The sequence below is a fragment of the Zerene cesonia genome, chromosome 29 (assembly GCF_012273895.1).
Source record: "Zerene cesonia ecotype Mississippi chromosome 29, Zerene_cesonia_1.1, whole genome shotgun sequence".
NCBI classification, from domain to species: Eukaryota; Metazoa; Arthropoda; class Insecta; order Lepidoptera; family Pieridae; genus Zerene; species Zerene cesonia.
In genome coordinates, this window is record NC_052130.1 from 6,546,743 (window position 1) to 6,567,693 (window position 20,951).

Genomic DNA, 20,951 nt, shown 5'->3' on the forward strand with positions numbered 1-20,951 from the left:
AAAAAAAAAAAAAAAAAAAAAAAAATGCGTTCGGTAAGTCTGATTACATTTATATCTACAGTAATATTATTAAGAGGATATGTATCTTTTGTATGCTTGTAACGTTTTCACACAAAAACCACTGAACCGCTTCCAAAAATTATTTCACCATTAGAAATCTGCAACTTCACTGAGAGACACAGTCTATATATGTACCACGGGTTAAGCCGGGGCGAACAGCTAGTAAATAATATACAATGACCCTCATATTATATCTGTACTAACGTTATGAATTGAAAGGTATTTTGTATTGTTATTTCGCATATATTTATTTGGTTTTAATTATAATAAATCCTCCCCTCGCTCATTAATATATATCTATTTATTTATTTATTTATTTATTCAATACTTTATTGCACACAAACATTTACAAAAAAAGACATATATGAAACAAAAACAAAAGAGACATTATGCATATTTAGTTATTTTAAAATATTGAAATACAAAAAAAAAACATGTATAATCGTGTTATATATCTCCACAATAATAACTGTAGTTTATTCTATCCTATATTTATAAAAGTTATAAACAAAGCTAAACTGCAACTCACATTTTAAACTCATAATATGAAAACTTCCTATATTCCCAAGTTACTTAATATTTAAGTATTTCTTAAGTAGGCTGTCGCGTGGCACAAGATACGAAAGGTTTTTATTAATTTGATTATCTGCCTTTTTAGTGCCTTTTTGTGATTTTAAAGTTGTTAAGTTTTAATTATTAATTTATTGAATTTCCTATTATTTCTTAGTCATTTATATAACTTATAAATAAGTGATTATTTTAATAACACCATTTACATAATTCATTCATTCATCTACTCTCCTTGGTCTTATTAACTACCTAACTTCTTAATCTATTATCCTTAATATAGACTGTAGACTATAATATAATAAATGTGAGTTTGTATGTTTGTTCTTTCGCGTTATAACAGGTACGGTTTTATGGTAAGGTTTTATGTCTGGAGATGTTTTTGAAATATCTTATTCCTCCCTCTCTAAGTTTATTTAAGAGATTTCAAAATCATTAGTTATACTAATTGACCCAAACAATCGATGCAATGAAAGTACACGGAGTCATTAAATCAGAGTCTAGTCGGTGTGGTAAACGAATTTTCGAAAATGTTTAAATGCATGAATGATTGATTGAAAAATAACTATATAGTTCTATAATAAAATATTCTCTTGAAGTAAAATCTACAGTAATCCGAGTACTTTCCCCTCAGATGGCCTTACAAAATTCTACCCGTATGAAAGGTATTTATTTTATATTTATTTCTAAATCGCTTTAACCTATCAATTAGTCCTCCCACTGTAGATAGCTAAAAGCATTGGCCCATTAAAGGCATCTATTATTCGGCCTACAGGGCATATCTTGTGTGACGGCTAGGTGAGTTATTTAGGCGACATTGCAAAGTGCTTAGTGCTTATAAAATTGACATACAACATATTTTAATATAATTTGCTAACGTGTGTTTTTTGTTAGATTTCATAACATGATAAGTAACAATCGGTTTGACAAGCCTAATAGAAATAAAGAAACATTATGTGACAAAAACATTATGTGTGTGGGAAGTCATGATAATCTAACCTCATTATCTTTACATGCTCATCTAAACAGTTCGAAGCAATATTGTACTTGAAGACCATAATACACAAATAAAGCAAATTTAAACTTTTTTTTATATTTCACAATAAAACTTCAAGAGCCTACTCCAAACCAAAATAAAACTGAAATCTATAAAATAATTTGGGAATCAATAAAATTCAGTTGCATTTACTACCTAACTCTTTTATTATTTATTCCCCTTTTAGACATTACTGAATTCAATATCGAGGGGTCACTTGGCCTACATCCAAGAAACGAAGATCAAAATATTGCGATACCTGGGGCTTGAGCCAATAAATACAAATTTAATATTAAAGGAAACATAAGGTTATCCACGCCCGAATGTTTCCAAAGTGTCAATTTTTAACAGATCTGTTTTAAAAACTAACTGTCATATTCATAAGTTTTTAAACATACTTTAGTTAGTGTTTAATAAGATTATAGGACGTTTCATAAAATTGTTTATTCATAAACATTCTCCATCTGCAATGTCGCTATAGTTTATTTATGTAAATTGTTGTCCTTACAAAATAAACTTTCTCAAATATATATAAAAAAATATGTCCATAGACCTTTTTACCAGACTGTAATTGAATCGTTTATAACAAAGACATCTTTTTAGTGTTTTAAAACATACCATTGTATAAAATATGACGTAAAATTTTCTAACTAGACAAATAATCAATCGTCCCAAAACCGCTCATGTGTAATTCACCTAACCTTCCGGTTTGTTAGAAGCTCCAGTGAACGGAAATGAAGGCGTCTTAACATCTAGTTATGTTTATACTCTGATTGCACTCGCTGTGTCAATAAAAGAGCCGTTGGTCATGTCCTCGCCAGTGAATTATGGTTATTTGTTAAGCGATTCAGCGGTTTGATACAGCTTAGGGACTTCGCTTTGATTCAGATAAAAGTATATAGTATACAGTACGTCTTCTCTCCGCCTTTTGGATTACTTGCTAATAAAAGTCCATAGAATCCAACCCTTATAGGGTTCTGTGTCCCAGTAGTGAAAAACATCCAGTAGGCAAGTTTTGAGAAAAGCGGAAGCTTCTTTAACCTTCTATAGTTTTTAATAAAATTATGTTTTTGCTAATTATTTATGAGAAATTAAGGTATCACAACATAATATAACATTGACAACTAACAGCTGTAGGTTATGTCAATCGCTTATTAAAATCCAGTGGGATTTTGATACCTATTATTAAGACACTGGTCTTCCATCACTAATGATCATTGAAATTTTTTACTTGTCCAATTCAGTTTTGATCTTAATTATATATATTAAGAACGTTTTTTTAGAATAAACCTTTTACCTTGGGTTATGTCGGACCCTAGAGAGTAGACTACTACAATAATAGACTATCTACTAAACTCCATTGCGTTCTGCTTAGAATTCGTCCGCGACCCCCTAATTAACACTCTTGCTTCGTACATTTTTATGAACACCACATAGCAGCTTAAGTTAATATAATAACTTATTACAAGAAGAGAAACAAATAATAATACAATTAGTTTTAAATAAACAAACATATTTTAAATTACTTCCCTCGAATCCACATAAAACCAGACTATCTACGTGGTGTAGCGAAAAAGGGAAAGACGGGAACACACGGCACATACCTCGTCTGAGGGAGTAGCGTCCAAGCAAGCACGCGGCACAGCACCACGCGGTCAAGGGTCCTCCAGCTCGGGCCAGGCAGACCAGATCCAGTCCTTTACTCCACACACACACACGCGACGGTTCAGCGCGACCGAATGGGAACGTGGTTACACTAGCACAATGCCTGAGATATCTAGAGAACCTCGTGGAGGTTCTCCGGCGGTTGCGGTTACGACCTTTATGAAAGATCTCTTCGATTGATGCGGTGACAAGAAAGCCTCATAAAGGCTCTCCAGCGATATGCGAATTATACACGAAATTTCTAGAGGCCTCGTGCAGGCACTCCGGCGGTTATTGAGATCCGATCGTCACGGAAGATCGATGCAGACTGTGTGACGTATATGAGTCACTACGTCCAATAGGGACGTTGTGGTGCCTTAAAAGCGTGCGGTGATTGGTTGTGCTCGCATGTAAGGAGGGTAGTTGGATTACACCACAAAATAATAAATATTTAATTTTAATTCATTTTTTTAATAATATTGGCGTTACCAGTCACAGTATCATCAACTCAACTTCTATCTAGCTAGTTATTATTTCAAAAACTTCACTCGTTTACTAGAAAAACTGATGGCGGTTGCCACATTATTTGCAAAACATTCATTAAACTTTAACTGCTGTCAATTTCTTAGCTCTGTACCTACTTAAAGCTTAAGGTACACAACCATTGCAAAGGTATAGATGTGTTTATTATATTTGTTTGACGCTTTATGGTACATGGAAACAACATGCATAAGAAACAATATGATGCACTTGGTATAGCTGGCCATATAACTGTGCAGTGATGTTTACCAGACGTCACGTGTATTATAAGTTACATATTTATATACATATATTACGTTCTTGTCTACAATTTCTATATTCTTTGGGCATATATTTTATGATGAATAGAGTGTTTTTTTGTAAGCTCTGAATCTTCATGTAATCTATATATAATATTATTTACGTAATGATAAAATGAAGTATAAAACGTTTAGGCATAACTGTACATAACAGTTAATAAAAGTTCGAGAATATTCACTTATTCATTATTTATTTCGCAAAAAAAATATGTTCCTACTCCTAGTGAGTTTGGTCCTCCTAAATATCCTTCAATCCATACTAATATTATACAACTGAAGAGTTTGTGTGTTTGTTTGAACGCGCTAATCTCAGAAACTACTGGTCCGATTTGAAAAATTCTTTCAGTGTTAGATAGCCCATTTATTGACAAAGACTATATATGTACCACGGGCGAAGCCGTGGCGGACTGCTAGATTTTCATAAATCGATGCTTATATTTATGTATCTATTCGCTTTCAGTGGATAACATTTTAGCTCCTGTTCCACAGAGCGTGTTTCTTATTTGAGTCCTTTACCGCAGTCTGCAGGAGCGTGCGAAAGTCGAGTTTATTCCCATACTTCGTTAAGTGCGCTATCTCCTTGGAAACAGGACTCATAATTATAAGTTACGGACAATACTGAAGTTTTATGTAGTTTACGAAATAAGACGGTCTTGTAGAAAAAGCAAATGTAAGAATTGTGAGGTCGGTGTAGGCTATTTCTAAAAATGTCACTATTGTCTAAACCTATATTATGAAGAAGAAACATTAGTGGTTTTGTATATATGTTTTTACTCAAAATCTACTACACCGATATCAAAAAATCATTACACCATTAGAAAGCTGCATTTTCACTGAGTAACATAAGATATATAATATCAAGCGTGGCGGATTGCTAGTTACATATAATTCGGCATTGCGATAGACTTTTTAAAAACGTTTAGTCTGTAAATAGACATATTTTATTAATTACCATTAATAAGCTTTAATTACGTATTGGCTTGCTATCTAAATTGGCAGTTGCTACGAAAAACTCCTTTTTTTTAATTTTACGTTTACATCTCTTGATTATTTGGTAATTAAGATTCTTAAATTTTACTGTTCATGCAAATGAAATAAAGGCATAATTAACCTCATATTAATGCTATTTTTCGGGTTAATTTGCTTTCATTTATGTAACCGGATCGCTCCCTAAAATATTGGCAATTTTTATGAAGCCAAAGTGAATTATTTGAAAGCTGAGATGATTTTAAATTTAATCCGAATCAGATTTTTTATCAATGTTTCTATAAGTCTTCGGACTGTTTAATAGTAAAGGGTTGTGATAAGTATGAGTATGTAAAGATTTAGTCTGGATTTGCTAATGCATACTTTGACTTTCAAAATCCGGTTTTCTATCTCTATACCCACATAACCAGGAACTGAAGAATTGGGTGCTAGCCCACACGATCATTGGAGCTACAATTTACCCACATAAACACTGAAACATTATGTTTTCATAGTGGTTAGATCCACATGTAAGTCTCCCAAGAGCGGGCGGGATAATTTTCCAAACGACTGCGTGTTACGCCCTGTTCCGCTCAAATGAGCATTTTTCAGCAACATTGGTTTAGCTGTTATTAGCTATTTATAGAGATGCATGTATTTAAATAGATACCTTTTTATTATGCTGTATTTCTGGAGATTTGAAGTGGTAAATTTGATTAGATTAATGCATGTTGTTGAGGTTATAAACATATTTTATTATTGTCTTTATTTAAAACAACATTATATTTTAAGTAGAAACTCAGGTAAAAGCTGATTGTTAATTTATATTTAATTAGGTACATAACAAAGAAACGATAAAACGATAATCGGCATCCTTGTATGAGACAATACAGTGGAAAGATCAGTCAAGTCATTTACCATACTTTTAGTTCCCATAGCTTTTTTGTTTACAAATACTAAATAAACAATATAATATACGAACAAACATATAATATATTTTTAAAGGGCACTGTAAAATGTCACCTTCTATGCTGGTCTAGTTATAAGTCTTTATTATAAGTCTTTTTTTCTAAATTTTGAAGGTTCTATTTGTATACTAACACAATAAAGTGTAATAAATAAAGAAATAACTAAAGTTTATCAAAACAAGTTTATTTAAAAAGATCCGTAGAGTTATGGTGGTAACCTACAAGTCTAATAAAATAACGCTTGAAAAATAGTTATGAACTATAAATAATTCCATAGGAAATGAAGCAATAAAAGCTTAAGTTATGAACGTCATAAAGCTGTTATAAGCTGCCTCATAAGTTGGCGCTATGATACATCCAGCCGGTATTAATACTTGAACATCCATGTGCCCACAGGTTAGTGCTTGTTTATGTGAAATTCTTTATTGACTTAAACTAACTTGTGAATGTATAAATATAATTTTACACAATTTCCTTCATTTATTAGTATATTTCTTCTTTTATTTTTTACAGGAAAAGTGCTTTCAAATTACAAGTATTAGTTATTAGCCAGCAAAGGTCCAAAAGAGTGTAAATAAACAAGCTATAACTATGTATACTCTATATGTCGTTGCAGCACTTTGACAGCCAACCTATATCAGCGAACGCAGAACTTATCGCTATAATAAAATGGAACCAGATCAATACTGTACATAATATATAAAAAAATTATTGAAAATCTCCCATCCCCCGTTCTCTCTATAAGTAGGCTAAAGATAACAATCAACTTTCACATCATACTAAGCTATTTGAGACCCCATTCGAGTATATTTGAAGACGTTCGGTCTACCCACTTTCATTCTACAACTATTAAACGGCTCATCCGATTTTCATCATCTTTAAAGCAAAAATAACTAAATTGAAATCAATGCATCCGTTCGGGAGTTATGATGCCACAGACAGAAAGACACACAGACAGTTTGACGGGACACACACGTAAAACTTATAACACCCCTCTTTTTAATATTGGTTGAAAATGTGTTTCAACGGGAGACAAGAGACTTAGAAAATATTGAAGACAATAAATTCAACAAGAACACTCAAATACAATTATTTCACTTGTTATGAGATATTTTCTTCGGTATATTCCTAAAATAAACAAGCTCCTTCCAACAACAGTAAGCAAACAAAACGAGTATTGTTGAGCTGTGTTCACAAAGATGCTATTTTAGCTGTCGTGATAGCGATTGCTGTAGTTATGTCCTGGCTCTGCCTGAACAGATATTTTGGTAAATAATAATATTTTTTAAGTTCTCATGCTAATTCAAGTGAAGGCAAATCCAACCAAGATCCAAATTATAGAAATCCGTTCAGCTTAAATTTAGCCTACGAATAATTTAGTCTAGAAAGAAACACTCGAGAATAATGCAGCTATCTACCAGTGAAAGAATTTTGAAAATCGGTCTAGTAAATTGTGTTAAAACATTAGACACATGCATACAAGAACACAGTACGGTCCGCGAGGCGTAAGCTGGGTCTTGCATAATGCATATATGCGAGTGACCTTCAGTGGTGGCTCAGTGGTGAGTACCTCGGACTTCAAAATCGATAAGCCGGGGTTCGAGACCAGGCGAGCGTGCAGGAAATAAATTGATTTTTCAAGCTATCTGCACATGTGGATAACATCACCACTGCTTAAAACGGTGAAGGAAAACATCGTGAGGAAACCGGCATGTCCAAGAATCGAAAGTTCGACGACATGTGACATCTGCCAACCCGCACTTGGCCAGCGTGGTGGACTATGTCCTGAACCCTCATAGGAGGCCTGTGTCCCAGCAGTGGGAACATATATGGGCTGATGATGTTGAATGACCTTCAAGTATAGCCAGAAATCGCTGGCTTCACGCACCCCGCCTCACGCCGCTAGAAAGAAACTGAATTAGCCAATCAGAGGATACTCCACGTTCTAAGTTTTAGTTCTAATTTCCACGTTCAAAGATTTTTCTAAGCCACGTTTAGGGTGGGAGCCGAACCATTCGGCACGAAATGGGCCAGCTCGCACCGCACCCCCATAGAAAACCGGCGTGAAATAATAGCATGCCATTGTGTTTCGTTCGGTGAGTGGGGGAGCCATTCCTTCTTTCCAGTCATCAATCCTTTCCTTATCCCTTACCCCTTAAAAGCGGGCAGAAGTCTGAGCCCCTGCCAATGTTCATGGGTGATCCCTTACCACCTGGCCAACCACCAGCTCAGTTGCCCGCTATAACATAAAAAAGGCGTCATCTCATCTACACTATCTATGTACACACACAAATACAAGGCTCAGCTTATCCCTCTTTATAATAAGTTCAGATAGATAGTTATCAATCTGCCTGCCTGCCACGACTGTCTGTGGACGCTACCTTACAGGCAATGTCTCGAGAGCGAACTCGCTATTTACAAATAAATTAATGGGATTAATATAACTTATTATTTGTCTGACATCTAACGCCTTCTTCACTATTTGTTGGGTCCATTTGGATTTAACTCTCGATTTAAAATTATATTGATATTGTTGGAAGACAGTCATATTTATTACACGTACTCATTTCAGTATAAATTTAACTATCGTTTAAACTGATACACTTGACCGCTCAGGATAAAATTTGGCACAAAGATATTATGAAACCCGAAAATTAGACAGTATGGTTTTTGTCCCGGAATACTCCTGGAAACGGGAACTATGCGAGTAAAACCACGTAAATACCTATCATTTCAATTGACTACGCGGACGAAGCCGCGCGCTGGTATCATTCAGAATATACAATCAATGGTACACATTTTCTATTAAATGCATATTAAGAAAGTATATACGATCCCTTGAAAATATTGCAATTAATTTTAATGCAATTGTTTGCCTACCCGTCTGTTCCGGCTCTCCGACAATCCTGAACCGATTTTAATAGATTGACACTAACAGATAGATGTTAGTATTAGAAGTAACAGGCAATCTATTAAAACAGCGTTGCCCAAAACTTTCACATAACCAAAATGAAGTCGCTAGCTAGTCTACATAAACGAAAAAGGCTGCAGAGAAAATCCTATTACTTCATCGTTAAAAGGAATTGCTAAAATACTCGCAGTTCAAACGTAGTGTGCTGCTACATGTTGAACCATTTCAAGGGTTGTTATCCTTCATTTGATTATCTCTATTTATTCTTAGATTTGAAAGGAAACCTCAAAAGAAACCGCTGAGATCCTCTCATCCGTGTAAGGATGACATGTTTCAGTTTTCGTATCTGCATTCATATGTTATTAAGAAACTGGGCAAAATACATTTCAATGCTCATTTTTTTTTTCTTTATCAGATGTAAAGTATATATGTATTTGATACTGTTTTTAAATGTTTTTTTTTAATATGGCATCTCTCACCGGGGAAGCAGACTGACACAAAAAAAACTTATTCTTCTATACAAGAAAATAATTTCATATAAAATATTATATGGCTTCGTGACTATAAAAAATCATTTTTTCTTCTACTTTAATCTATAAAAGAGTGAAACACAGAGGTAAGTTTGTGTATTTTTTAAATCTAAACCATAAATGACATAATACTATAGATCTAAAATAATTATAATCAATCTATAAATATTACTTATCAACAAAACAAGATACACAAAAAAGAAAGCATTAAAATGTTATCGAAAACGCTTCTCCATTAAGTTTCGTGTTCATTTCCATTGAATAATTCACGTAGCAAACAAGCTTTGCCCTATAAAAACACAGATTATACAAGCTACCTTTTCTTTTATACCTTACGCAAACCGTTTCGATTTCCCAAAGTAATATATCTTAATCTTTGTCAGCATGAATGGAAATTTATTGAGGTAAACGAGTTATAACCGCGATCACGTCCATAATGTACCTGCGATGGGGTCTTCAAAGGAATATAGGGAAAGGGTTTTGCCAACAAGACGATCGACACAGTATATTAAGACCAATTGACCTTCCCCATTGGTCTAGTGATATACGACGTGTGTGGTGAGGTAAATGTTTGAAGTAATTACTCCTTGTTTCCATCTTCTTTGCATAGATATAGAACGTACAAGATAACGGAGAAGAATAATTTATTAAATACTAGCTTTTGCCCGCTGCTTCGCACGCACTTAATTTCGTAGTAGTTTAATAGATGTTATAATACATATTAACCTTCCTCTTGAATCTCTCTATTTATTAAAAAAAACCGCATCATAATCCGTTGTGTAGTTTTAACGAGTTAAGCGTACATAGGGACGTCATGGACAGAGAAAGCGACTTTGTTTTACACTATGTAGTGATATTTATAGAAATTCAAATGAATCGCTTAATGTGTTGCTGAGCGTAAACTCGAGAACGACTCGTCTGTTTCAGCAATTTTTCAATGTTTTTGTTAGGACGCGAGGTAGGTTCTTATGGAGATAATAAACGTACCACGGGTGAAGCCAGGGCAGACCTTTAGTAACATACATAAGTGGATTCATAGGTTTTCCATAGCGTTCTTCAAATGTTTGATAAAAACAGTGTGTAAAAGTTACCTTTTTATATTTTCTCGTGCTTAAATAAACTGACGTATTTTAAAATTAACCGCGTTCATAAACTGGGATCAAAGTATAAAGCTGCTGTTCACAGGATTAGTTCTAAAGCACAGCATTAATATTGCAACCATTTCAAACTTCGTCGCCTTAAAGTTTTCAGCAAGTGAGAGAGCGTCTTAGTGCAATCTCAACTTCGTTAGTTGTAGGATGTTGGAAGTGCCAGACCTATTTCTGGAATTCAACCTTTTATGGTTTAAGTGCAAACCAGTCACTCAGGCTTTTCCTAAGTATTTGGAAACAAGTTCAATGTGTTAATACTATAATTAACTTTTTAAATTGTATGCACTATATTTTCAATACTTAGTGTATCTACACATACACATTCTATCTAGAATAAATTGCTTTTTAATATTTCCATAATTCAAATTTTCTTACTCGCTATATACCCATGTCGTTTTCGCTTCAGTAGTTACCTGCTCTTTTTCGAATATTTTAGGTAAATCTACGCTGTCATAACATTCAAACATACATATTTTATGAAATTCATAATAAGTTGTGGATTCATAAAAGTCTTTATATAGGATTACTAATTGCTGATTTTTGTCACACAGCTCGTAGTTTGTGAATTACAAAAAGAGCTTGGTGTTATAAAAAGGCACAAAACAAATAGTATACAGATACTTTGATTATGTATAAAGGATAGGAATGAGGTAGCAGAATCTACATTAATTGGTATATTACGTCGCGGCGAATGAAGAAACCTCCCCAACGAAAGTTCCCCAACCCTTTCTCTTGTGACCGTGCTAATACATTCTGATCCTCAATTCTATGGTATTATTCTGTTATAATTTCCTGGTGTAAATTATTTTCTTTTGTACTCTGTAAAATTGTAAGGATTGTATATAAATATTAGAGCAATCTATCTTCAAACTAATGAATATTTTAATTTTTGTAAGTAAAACATCAAACAAAATTCCTGCCGACTTGTTAACCAAACCCTAAATGTTAAAGGTACATACTATATATAGCTGAAGAGTTTGTTTAATAATGTAGTTATCGAGAAGGGCTAGAGCAAGCTATATTATAACATTATTTACGGCGTGAGTGACACCGCGGGGCACAGCTAGTAATATATATGTCATTATTTCGTTGCTCTGTTTTGTTTTGTCTTTAAATGAACATGTAATTATTTACTAACTCATATATTTATATTCTGTCCCACTCCTTTCTTTTATTTCAAATTTATCTCCCTTAAGATTGTATTAAAATAAATTGCTTGATAGCGATAATCAATTTTACAATCTATTTGGAAAAATAATTAACCTGCCGGTATTTTTACGTAGGACTTTACACGAAGCTCCTAAACTAATTGTCGTTTCAAATTAAATTCTATGCCTTGAGAGTCAATGGAAATCAAATATAAAATTAAAAATACCTATTCAAAACATTAATTTATTTTACACTATAACTTGTACCAGGTAGGTACTATATAGTTCATCAGTGAACATTATAATTCTACTTCCATTTACTTGCATTTCAGAAATAGCTGCACTTTTAAATAATAAGTAACTAAAGTAAAGCATGAAAAGAAATTTCCCAGAAAGTTTTACAAATTGCCAAGTTCCTGCATAATGTAACACGGCGTGCTAACTGCAGTGGAAAGCTTTACCGACAGTCTTATGTCTGCTTTCTAGAAAATTCTATTTCGAAATGCACTACCAGTACTTATATTTATATTGAGATAAACTAGATTTTTTTCAATTTAGATAAAGCAAATAAACAATGTCCATAGATGCTTTATTCAGTTATACCGATACAATTTCCTAGCCATTGAAATAGTATTTCATATTATATTAAGTGTTGTAAATTGCCAACATTGTCTGTTACCATATTAGCATTCAAAATCTGCACAATAGATATCACTGAAATCAGTACGTCCGAAGCTTACCGGATGCAAACATATAAAGTTAGATTTTTTTTTAAATTACTAGGAAATATACCTGTAGTTTATTTAACCGTTTAAACGATATGAAAAATAAGTTTAAAAACCATCATCGTCATTTTCAATTACCCGACACGAGTAAAGCCGCGAGCTAGCATCAGTTATGCGGAAAGCCCACAATCACAAACAACCCGAAGAGTGCTCACAGAAGCCTAGTTGAGTTTCATTTTTTACAAAAGGCTTATAATTATGCGAAATTTAGCTCAAGGTTTTGAATGAACTCGCTTTGTTTGAGAAAGCTTTGCAATTATTATATAAGAAAACAATTTAATATTTTTTACTCGCGCAAATAGGTGTGTACAACTTTCCCTTGTTCCTCTCGTCAATCCCTTTCCAATTTGAAGTCGGTAATCCATTTGTAGAGGCTCCTCTGCTCTCTGCTCTCCAAATGTTCATGGGCGGTGGAAACACTTACCATCAGGCGACCCACCATCCGTACATACAATAAGATTGTAATAGGGCGATGTCTTTTACTCTCGAGTGCTTATATGTTGATGGGAAATAAATACGAGTATTATGGCGGACGTTATTAGAGAAACAGAAGCTAAAATAACATCAAAAGCGTGATCTGTAACACTCACACATCGAGTAAAAACGTCTTGAGTATATATATAAATGTATAGTCTATGTTGCGTACTTATCGAGCTGAATATAATATTCATGTAGGTAACATTTGACAGATTCACAGATATCATATTATATATTGTTATAAATATCTAACTATATTGATGGAATATTTGTGCAGCTTATATATTATTAACCTATACTTTCTGTCGTTAAAGCCAGACTTAATGGAATATAAATAAAGATAAAAAACACGCTTTAATGATAGATCAACTTAATCGTCTAACTTGCTCAAATAAAGATTATGAAGCGTTATTGTTTAATCCTGGCAATCCTAAACGGGATAATAAAAAACACATGAAAACATTGTATTCTCACTGGTCCTGGATAAAACGTTCGTTTTACGTTCAAAGTTTAATTTAAGTCTGTCCGCTCAAAGTTAATCGAATCGAATCTAAAAGAGCCGGTTATATACAAGCATATAAACACACCCATCAAGTTAAGCTAATATAAAAGCGTGTAAAAAAATGGAGGACAGAATTTTGCACCCAGCGGCGAATGCGCGATAGCACAATGTATAAATTCTATAAACAATAACGAAAAATGTATTTATTTTATTCAAATACGTTTCTCTGGAACTCTTTTCATAATACCGTAAAATGAAAGCGTATTTTGTTAAAAGCATTATAAATAAAGGGTTTTAGAGTAGGCAATATGCTAATGGACGGCATAAATTCTAAATATTTTTCATCACAACGTAACTCGAGGTAAACTATTATTAGCAAATCAAATTGCTTTTGTTGTTAGTGAATGCTTTGACGGCCACACGGCGGGATTATTTAAATGGAAACTGGGACAAATTTAAATATGCGAGTATTTGTTAAACGAGATAGTTAAAATGAAATGGATTCTAGATATGCAAGTTGCAATATTACAAACAACGTTAGCTTATCTCGGTAGATTGTTAACTTTATCAGTTGACATTTCGAACTGAACCATTTACAATTCTTCGTTTGGTTAGTTATAAATCTATTCGAAGCAGACCGTTAAATTACAGTCTTCTTCTTCTTCATTTTTATTAAATGTCATCTCCCGATTCCACTGAGGATGGATTCAGCCAGTGTCACGTTGGTAGTCATAAAGTCCCCAATACACACAATCTGTCCTCAGAGGGATCGGAAGATTCCATTTAGGAAAAAGATGAAAAAGCTCGCAATGTGTCTCTCCGTTTATCCATATATATCAAAATTCTAGATGTGGGTGTTAAGAAATCTTCGCCACGAATTCTGCCAGCTCGCACCGGAGAAGTGCCACACCCCCACAGAAATCCGGCGGGAAATAATAGCATGCTATTGTGTTTCATACGATGAGTGGGGAAGCCGGAGGCCCATTTCCTTTTCGTTACCTTTCCCAGTCCATTCCATTTATTCCAGCCATTCTTTCCTTATCCTTTACCCCATAAAAGCGGGCAGCGTATTCGCAGAGGTCTGAGCATCTGCGAATGTTCATGACCGGTGATGATCGCTTACCATCAGACGAAACACAAGCCCAATTGTCCGCATTCACATAAAAGAAAAATCTGTTTTTAATATAATAATGAATCATGGAATTTAAAGTCTAAAATAAGCATCAGAGTAGATGTAAAAACATCGTTGGTTGCATTTGACACAAAAATAGGTAAATGGGTCACAATTTACCGTAAATAATTTTACCCAAAATGTCAATTCAAAACTGTAATGACTTCTCGTATACGTACTGTTCTATAGATAATTTATTGAATTACAGAGTACTCTAACATTCCTTCAATAACACACATATCACATAATTATAATTAATGTAGAATAAACATTTTATCTGCTAGAACCTTTTATTCCGAAACAAATTATCAAAGACCAAATAAAAATCAAAACATATATAAAATTTGTATTTATTTCCACAATGTTACAAAATATAGTAAACAATACAAATATAAATTAGTATCTAAAAGCAAGAGTTTACTTACAGAAACTTAACCTAATGGCACTAATACAATAGAACTTAACTTTGAGCTAGATAGGTTTCCTATTACAAAATTCAAGTGTAAATTACATTATAATTATTTTTAACCGACGTTCTCAAAAACGAAAAATGTTTAAACGATTATTATTTTTAACACGGTAACTCCGTGAGTTTTTAACCGACTGTGATTCTTTTAGTGTTTAATATGATATTGTTCTCATTCGGTCCTATTTTACTTTTTAAAGTGTTATATATTATATAATAAGTATAAATATGTCTGTATTTTGATTTGAAATTTAAAAGTTTTTTTATTTATATTATAGAAGATAGAAATATATTGATAATAAGTACTGCATCATATAAAATTTAAAAAGGTGAACCTCTATAATACACATTTATAAACAGTACATTTTAAATAAAAATATTATGTATCACTCATTTTGATATTAAGTTAAAACTACATCATAAATCGTTAAGCAATTATCTCATTGCAAATATACAAATATGTAAGATATTTATTGGACGGATATACAGATCTTAACAACAATCAGCCTTTACCGTAAAAAGATAATTGTAAAACTTATTAAAAATATTAATATTCTAAGCCTACACGCTACAAGGACGGACGATTCGACAAATATATTTTAGCGCATAACAAAAACACTAAAATAAGTTAAACTTTAGCGAATAACAAGGTATGTATTAAATATTTAAGAATGACTATTCAATGTTATATTTCGCCAGAATAACTTTTTTTATGTAAATAGATGAATAAGTGTGTAAATCAAATAAAAAACCCTAAAAGATTTTATTTAATCATTCGTATAAATCAGATTTTCTAGGTTTTTTTATTTGATTTACACACTCATCATTTATACAATACTCTATCTATAATAATAAGGAGATATAATTATTATAATAAAAAAAGAAACACAAAGTAAACCCGAATTACGTATAAATATTTGTTATTACCAGCCGTTACAATGAATCCACGTTTTATTCGCGTTAATACGTAATCTATAAAGCCTTACCCGTTTCTTATCAATTCATTGTTCACTTCCATTAAATCGTGTGTATGAGAATATCAACTTTAATATTTACACGTTTAAGTCTATATCTCGATGTCATAAATTTGCAAGTTATTTCCCGTCGTGTTTGTCAACACAAATACACGTTTTCAACTGTCTTCAAAAAAAAGGAGTAGGTGATCAATTGGATTACTTATTTATTTATTTTTTTGACTTTGTTACCTCAGAACTGTCGAATGAAAGTAAATAAAAGTAAAGAAGCGATTTTTATTATTCATTTTTTATATGAAAGCTGAGGGTTCCTGTGGTCGCAATTAATTTGGTTCTTAAGAAACTAATTGTGGGCAGCGGCTTAAAAGGGAACTTTAAAGCCGCAAAAATGTGATCCTTAATGCTGGTACTTTATCGCATTATCGTCGACTGCAAATATACCGTTTATCCATTATGCCAAGAATTTACTTTTCCCAAACGTCCGTCAGATGCAGGTTGCAAGTCGAGGGTTCAATGCCCAGTTCACAATGTTACGGAACAAATTTTTACGACAGATTTCAATCTCAAATTAACAGTGTTTAAATGTTTACTAACTCACGAAAAACAGCTGATATCATCATCCTGTTAAGTGAGTTTTAAGCTCTTAATATGTTCAGTGAATACCTAAACAATTATAACACTGCATATTTTTTAATACAGAAGTTTGAACGGTAATGGAAGAGTATTTGTCATATGCAATGAATTGGCTAGATTTCATAGTCAATTTAAATCTTAATGCAATAGAAATAAGGTCCAATACAGCATTATCAAATCCGACGAGCTAACGTCAAAGCAATAACGTTTGAAATTCAATCAAATTGCAATAGCAATAAGGTCTAACCAACATTATCCAGTCTAAGAAGTTATAATACTTGAAATTCAATCCAATTGCCTCGCGATAAGGTCGACAACAACATTATCTAGTCCAACAAGTTATAACACGTGAATTTGAACCCAACCGCAATAACAATAGGGTCTAATACATAACTATAGACAACACTATAGTCCAACAAGTTATAACACTTGAAATTCAACCCAACTACAATAGCAGCAGAGTCCAATACGGCATGATCACCGACATCATATTGTACGTTAAGTCCAACAACTGAAAGTGAACCATAGCGTCCAAACAACAAAGTGTATTACAGTATGACAACCAACATCATTTAGTACGTCGATGTCCAACAAGCGAAAGTGAACCATAGCAGCAGAACAATAAGGTCTAACACAGTATGCCCACCTACATTATATTATACATCGAGGTCATCAAGCGAAAGTGAGCCATAGCGTGTATGTAACAAGGTCTAGTACAGCATGATAGCGCCGTTGAGCTTCTCCTCGAGCGCGGGCGCGGCGTCGCGCGCGGGCGCGTCCGCCATCGCGCTCAGCACGCACACGTTGTTGATGAACGCCGCGATGCACGCCGCCACCACTAACCTGCAACATGCGAGTTATTTCTTGAGTTTTTTTTTTAGGTTTTCATACAAATAGAGAAAAATTGAGCGAAAGATCAGTTCAACCGTATTTTGAGCTACTAACACGACTCTCTCTGTATGTATTTAATTATTATTTTTCAAATAATTATGTAATTGTATAAACTTTAAATTAGACATATTTTGTATATTTTCTGTTACGTCGTTTTAAGGTATTACAGTTACGCTGTTTCATATTGTGTCACACAACTATGTGTTTGATACAATCACCATAAACTCCTTCGTTAAAACAATCATTACGATTGTGTTTAGGATATTAGACGATTTTTTTTTTTTTCCTCTCTATGTTAATTTTTCTTTGTGTAATTGTCTTAATTTGTAATTGTCATGTATTTAATGTGTTCTTTTAATAAACTTTTTATCTATCTATCTATCTATCTATCTAACCAAACTAGCTTTCAGCCCACGGCTTCACCGGCGTAGTCAAAGCAAAAAACACACCATAAAATAGCTCGGTTACGATGAGAAAACAGACAAAAACAACTTCCGAATTTATAATATCGGTAAGGGTTATTTTATCAATGTTACCAAAAAGATATCCCCAACTCAGCGGTCATGTCCGACGACCACTTGTTGGCGAGGTCCTCCTCCGACATGACGTTGTGCTGCAGCCGCAGGAAGAACTCCGTCAGCCACACCGACATCGCGCCCAGGCAGAACAACACTGGAATGCAGGGCAATTGCAAATGTTAGTTCGATTGCTTTAGGATCCTTTTACTACCTTAAGCCTTAAAAGGTTATCAATTGAGTTTTTCTTGATATTTCAATGACATAAAACTAAAAATTTGAGTATAAATTTTTACGAAATATTAAATCCAATTAATGTGAGTATTAATACTCATGTTAAGATTTTTGTGGCTTTTTGATGACAACTTTTATAACTATTTGAAGAAAACTTTGGTTTGGAAAAGACAAACATATACATGAAGTAGGGACATCACTTTTCCAAACTGGAATTACAACTCCTTCGACGTCACAGCAACCCACCTGAATCTTTAAATAATAATCATTGCCTTATCCACCCTCCATAGTATAGTAAATTAAGTAGAAGCGCCAACTTCAACGTCTCAAATTTAAGTAACGATACTCTGTAAACAGTGAAATATCCTTGTTTTAGTGGTCGATTTTTATCCGACGTTCCAAAAACTGGCAGGTTTTCAATTCGACTGTATTTTTTGTTTTTGTTACTCGATAACGCCGTGGGATTTCAACCGAATGAGGTGATTCTTTCTGTTTTTGATAGGGAATTGCATTTGGTCTCAATATAGCATTTGGATGACTCTTCCCAGGGACGTCAGTGACAATTTTTGTAGGAAAGAATTATAGTCGTTCGAGATGGAATCGTTTAATTCATCTCCAAGTACCTTTACCCGCTTATGGAGAAAGGCTTTAACGAAGTGATGGTTTTAATATTATTGGACAATATCGTAACCTCATCAGCACTACTAATTAACTCTTCTATAATCTTTTAATGAACACAATGTAATTAAAACCGGGCTATTATCACCTCAACGCCGTGTCTAACGAGACGCCTTCATTGCATTCACTGATAACTTGGTAACATGCAGGGTTTCTTGTTTGTACATTTTCTTATTATATTAAACATCGTTTGCTGTAAGTATACCTGGTATGGCTATTATTTGGTAATATTTTATTTATCGTATGTAATGAGCTCTCACGCACTTATAATTTATAGCATGTAATTCAACCTTCTTAATTAGATCCAAAGCAAGCAGTTTAAGCTTAGGGTCGACCCTGAAATAAGTTTAAAGTCAAAAATAAACTTTTGGTGAAATTTCGGATGATGTGATTCATTTTAACGCAACCTATTAAAAAGATTATCTGATCCTTCTCTCTATATTTAAGTTTTCAAGTACCGTTAGTTATATATTACCATATTTTTTTGCTTTTCAGTTTTGTTTAAGGTTCTGTACAAAATTGACACATTTTATAAAGTTCTCGAAAATCATTATCATCTTTTTAGAAATTAACATCCTTTTAACGGATTTAAGACGCGATATATCCCTTATTTTACTTGGTCGTTCCCTGTAAAGTGCTAGAAATGTAAAATCACTCGTACATGTACTCGCGTAAAATCAAACACCAGAACATTATCATCTTGTTAATAGACAACAAACTGAGAAAGAAATTCAGGTCTTATTTTGAGTGCTATATCCCCTCAGCCTTTTGGAATATATTTTCAGATGTGAACGCAAACGACGCATTCTCTATCCCATATAAGCCGTATCACAACTTCACGTTTGACTACATACACCGCGGTACCATGAACATATCTTCCTGCGGCAAAGAGCTGCTCACTTGCTGGGAGATTATCAGGTAGCTCTGCTACTTTAGCTCTGTTAATTTCTTTCGTGATTTATAACGTAGGCCATTATTGTTAAATATTTTTCTACATTGATCTTTAATGTGTTTGTTTTTTAGAAAGCCTCAATTTATAATATATAATCTCTACCCTTATTTTTATATGAAATATGAGTCAACCCCAGCTCTAGCCGTAGTAAATGTAGTCAATAGCACTCAGTGATGTCGTAGATATCCAAAGGTGGAAGTTTTTTCGAAACCGACCCGAAAGTTTCTGAGATAAACTCGTTCAAATAAACAAACAACCTGTTCAGTAATCATATTTCACCATATGCATAATGGTTTTAGAGGACTAGAAGATTGTTATGATTATTTTTTCCGGTTGCAGACCAGAAAAGATATGCTACAATCGTAATTTTTACGAGTCAATATGCAGCGTTCTGCGGCAGGAGTGCAGCGAGATGTTTGGCCCAGTCGACGGTAACATGCTCAATTATTTGTACATTCATGGATAGGAATAATAGGGAGAAATGAACTCGTTTTTTTTTTTGAGACAAATGCATCTTGTAACTATTTTTAGGATTTCTCTATCTGTAAGTGTATTTTCGCCTTGTCAGACTAAACTCAGAACCTCTCGTTTTCGAACCTTCTCGTTAAGTACTAATGTATACTTAATATTAAATCAAGGATTCGCTAGAAGCTTATGAGTTTGCAGCGGTGTACAACCGCCACCACTTGAGTTTGGTATCAATTCAGTTAACATCACTATGAAATAGTCGCATACAAGAAATAATTATAGTATGTAAAAAAGCTGGAGGGCATTTTAGTGGATGATTTCAATAAGAGTTCCCACGACCTTGGCGAATAGCGCGGGAAGACGGGACACAGTGGAGTTTAGTCGG

The 20,951-nt window shown here is 33.6% G+C and overlaps 1 protein-coding gene across 1 annotated transcript in view; it reads right to left on the bottom strand.

The window, feature by feature from the left end:
- Positions 1 to 15,558: 15,558 nt before the first annotated feature.
- LOC119837819 overlaps positions 15,559 to 20,951 on the bottom strand; it is a 25,648-nt gene continuing 20,255 nt past the window's right edge. The window contains exons 4-5 of the mRNA XM_038363590.1: positions 18,256 to 18,391; positions 15,559 to 17,671 (exon numbers count right to left, since the gene is read on the bottom strand). Of these exons, the coding sequence (XP_038219518.1) occupies positions 17,539 to 17,671; positions 18,256 to 18,391 (269 nt within the window). The 3' untranslated portion in view covers positions 15,559 to 17,538. The remainder of the gene's footprint in view (positions 17,672 to 18,255; positions 18,392 to 20,951) is intronic.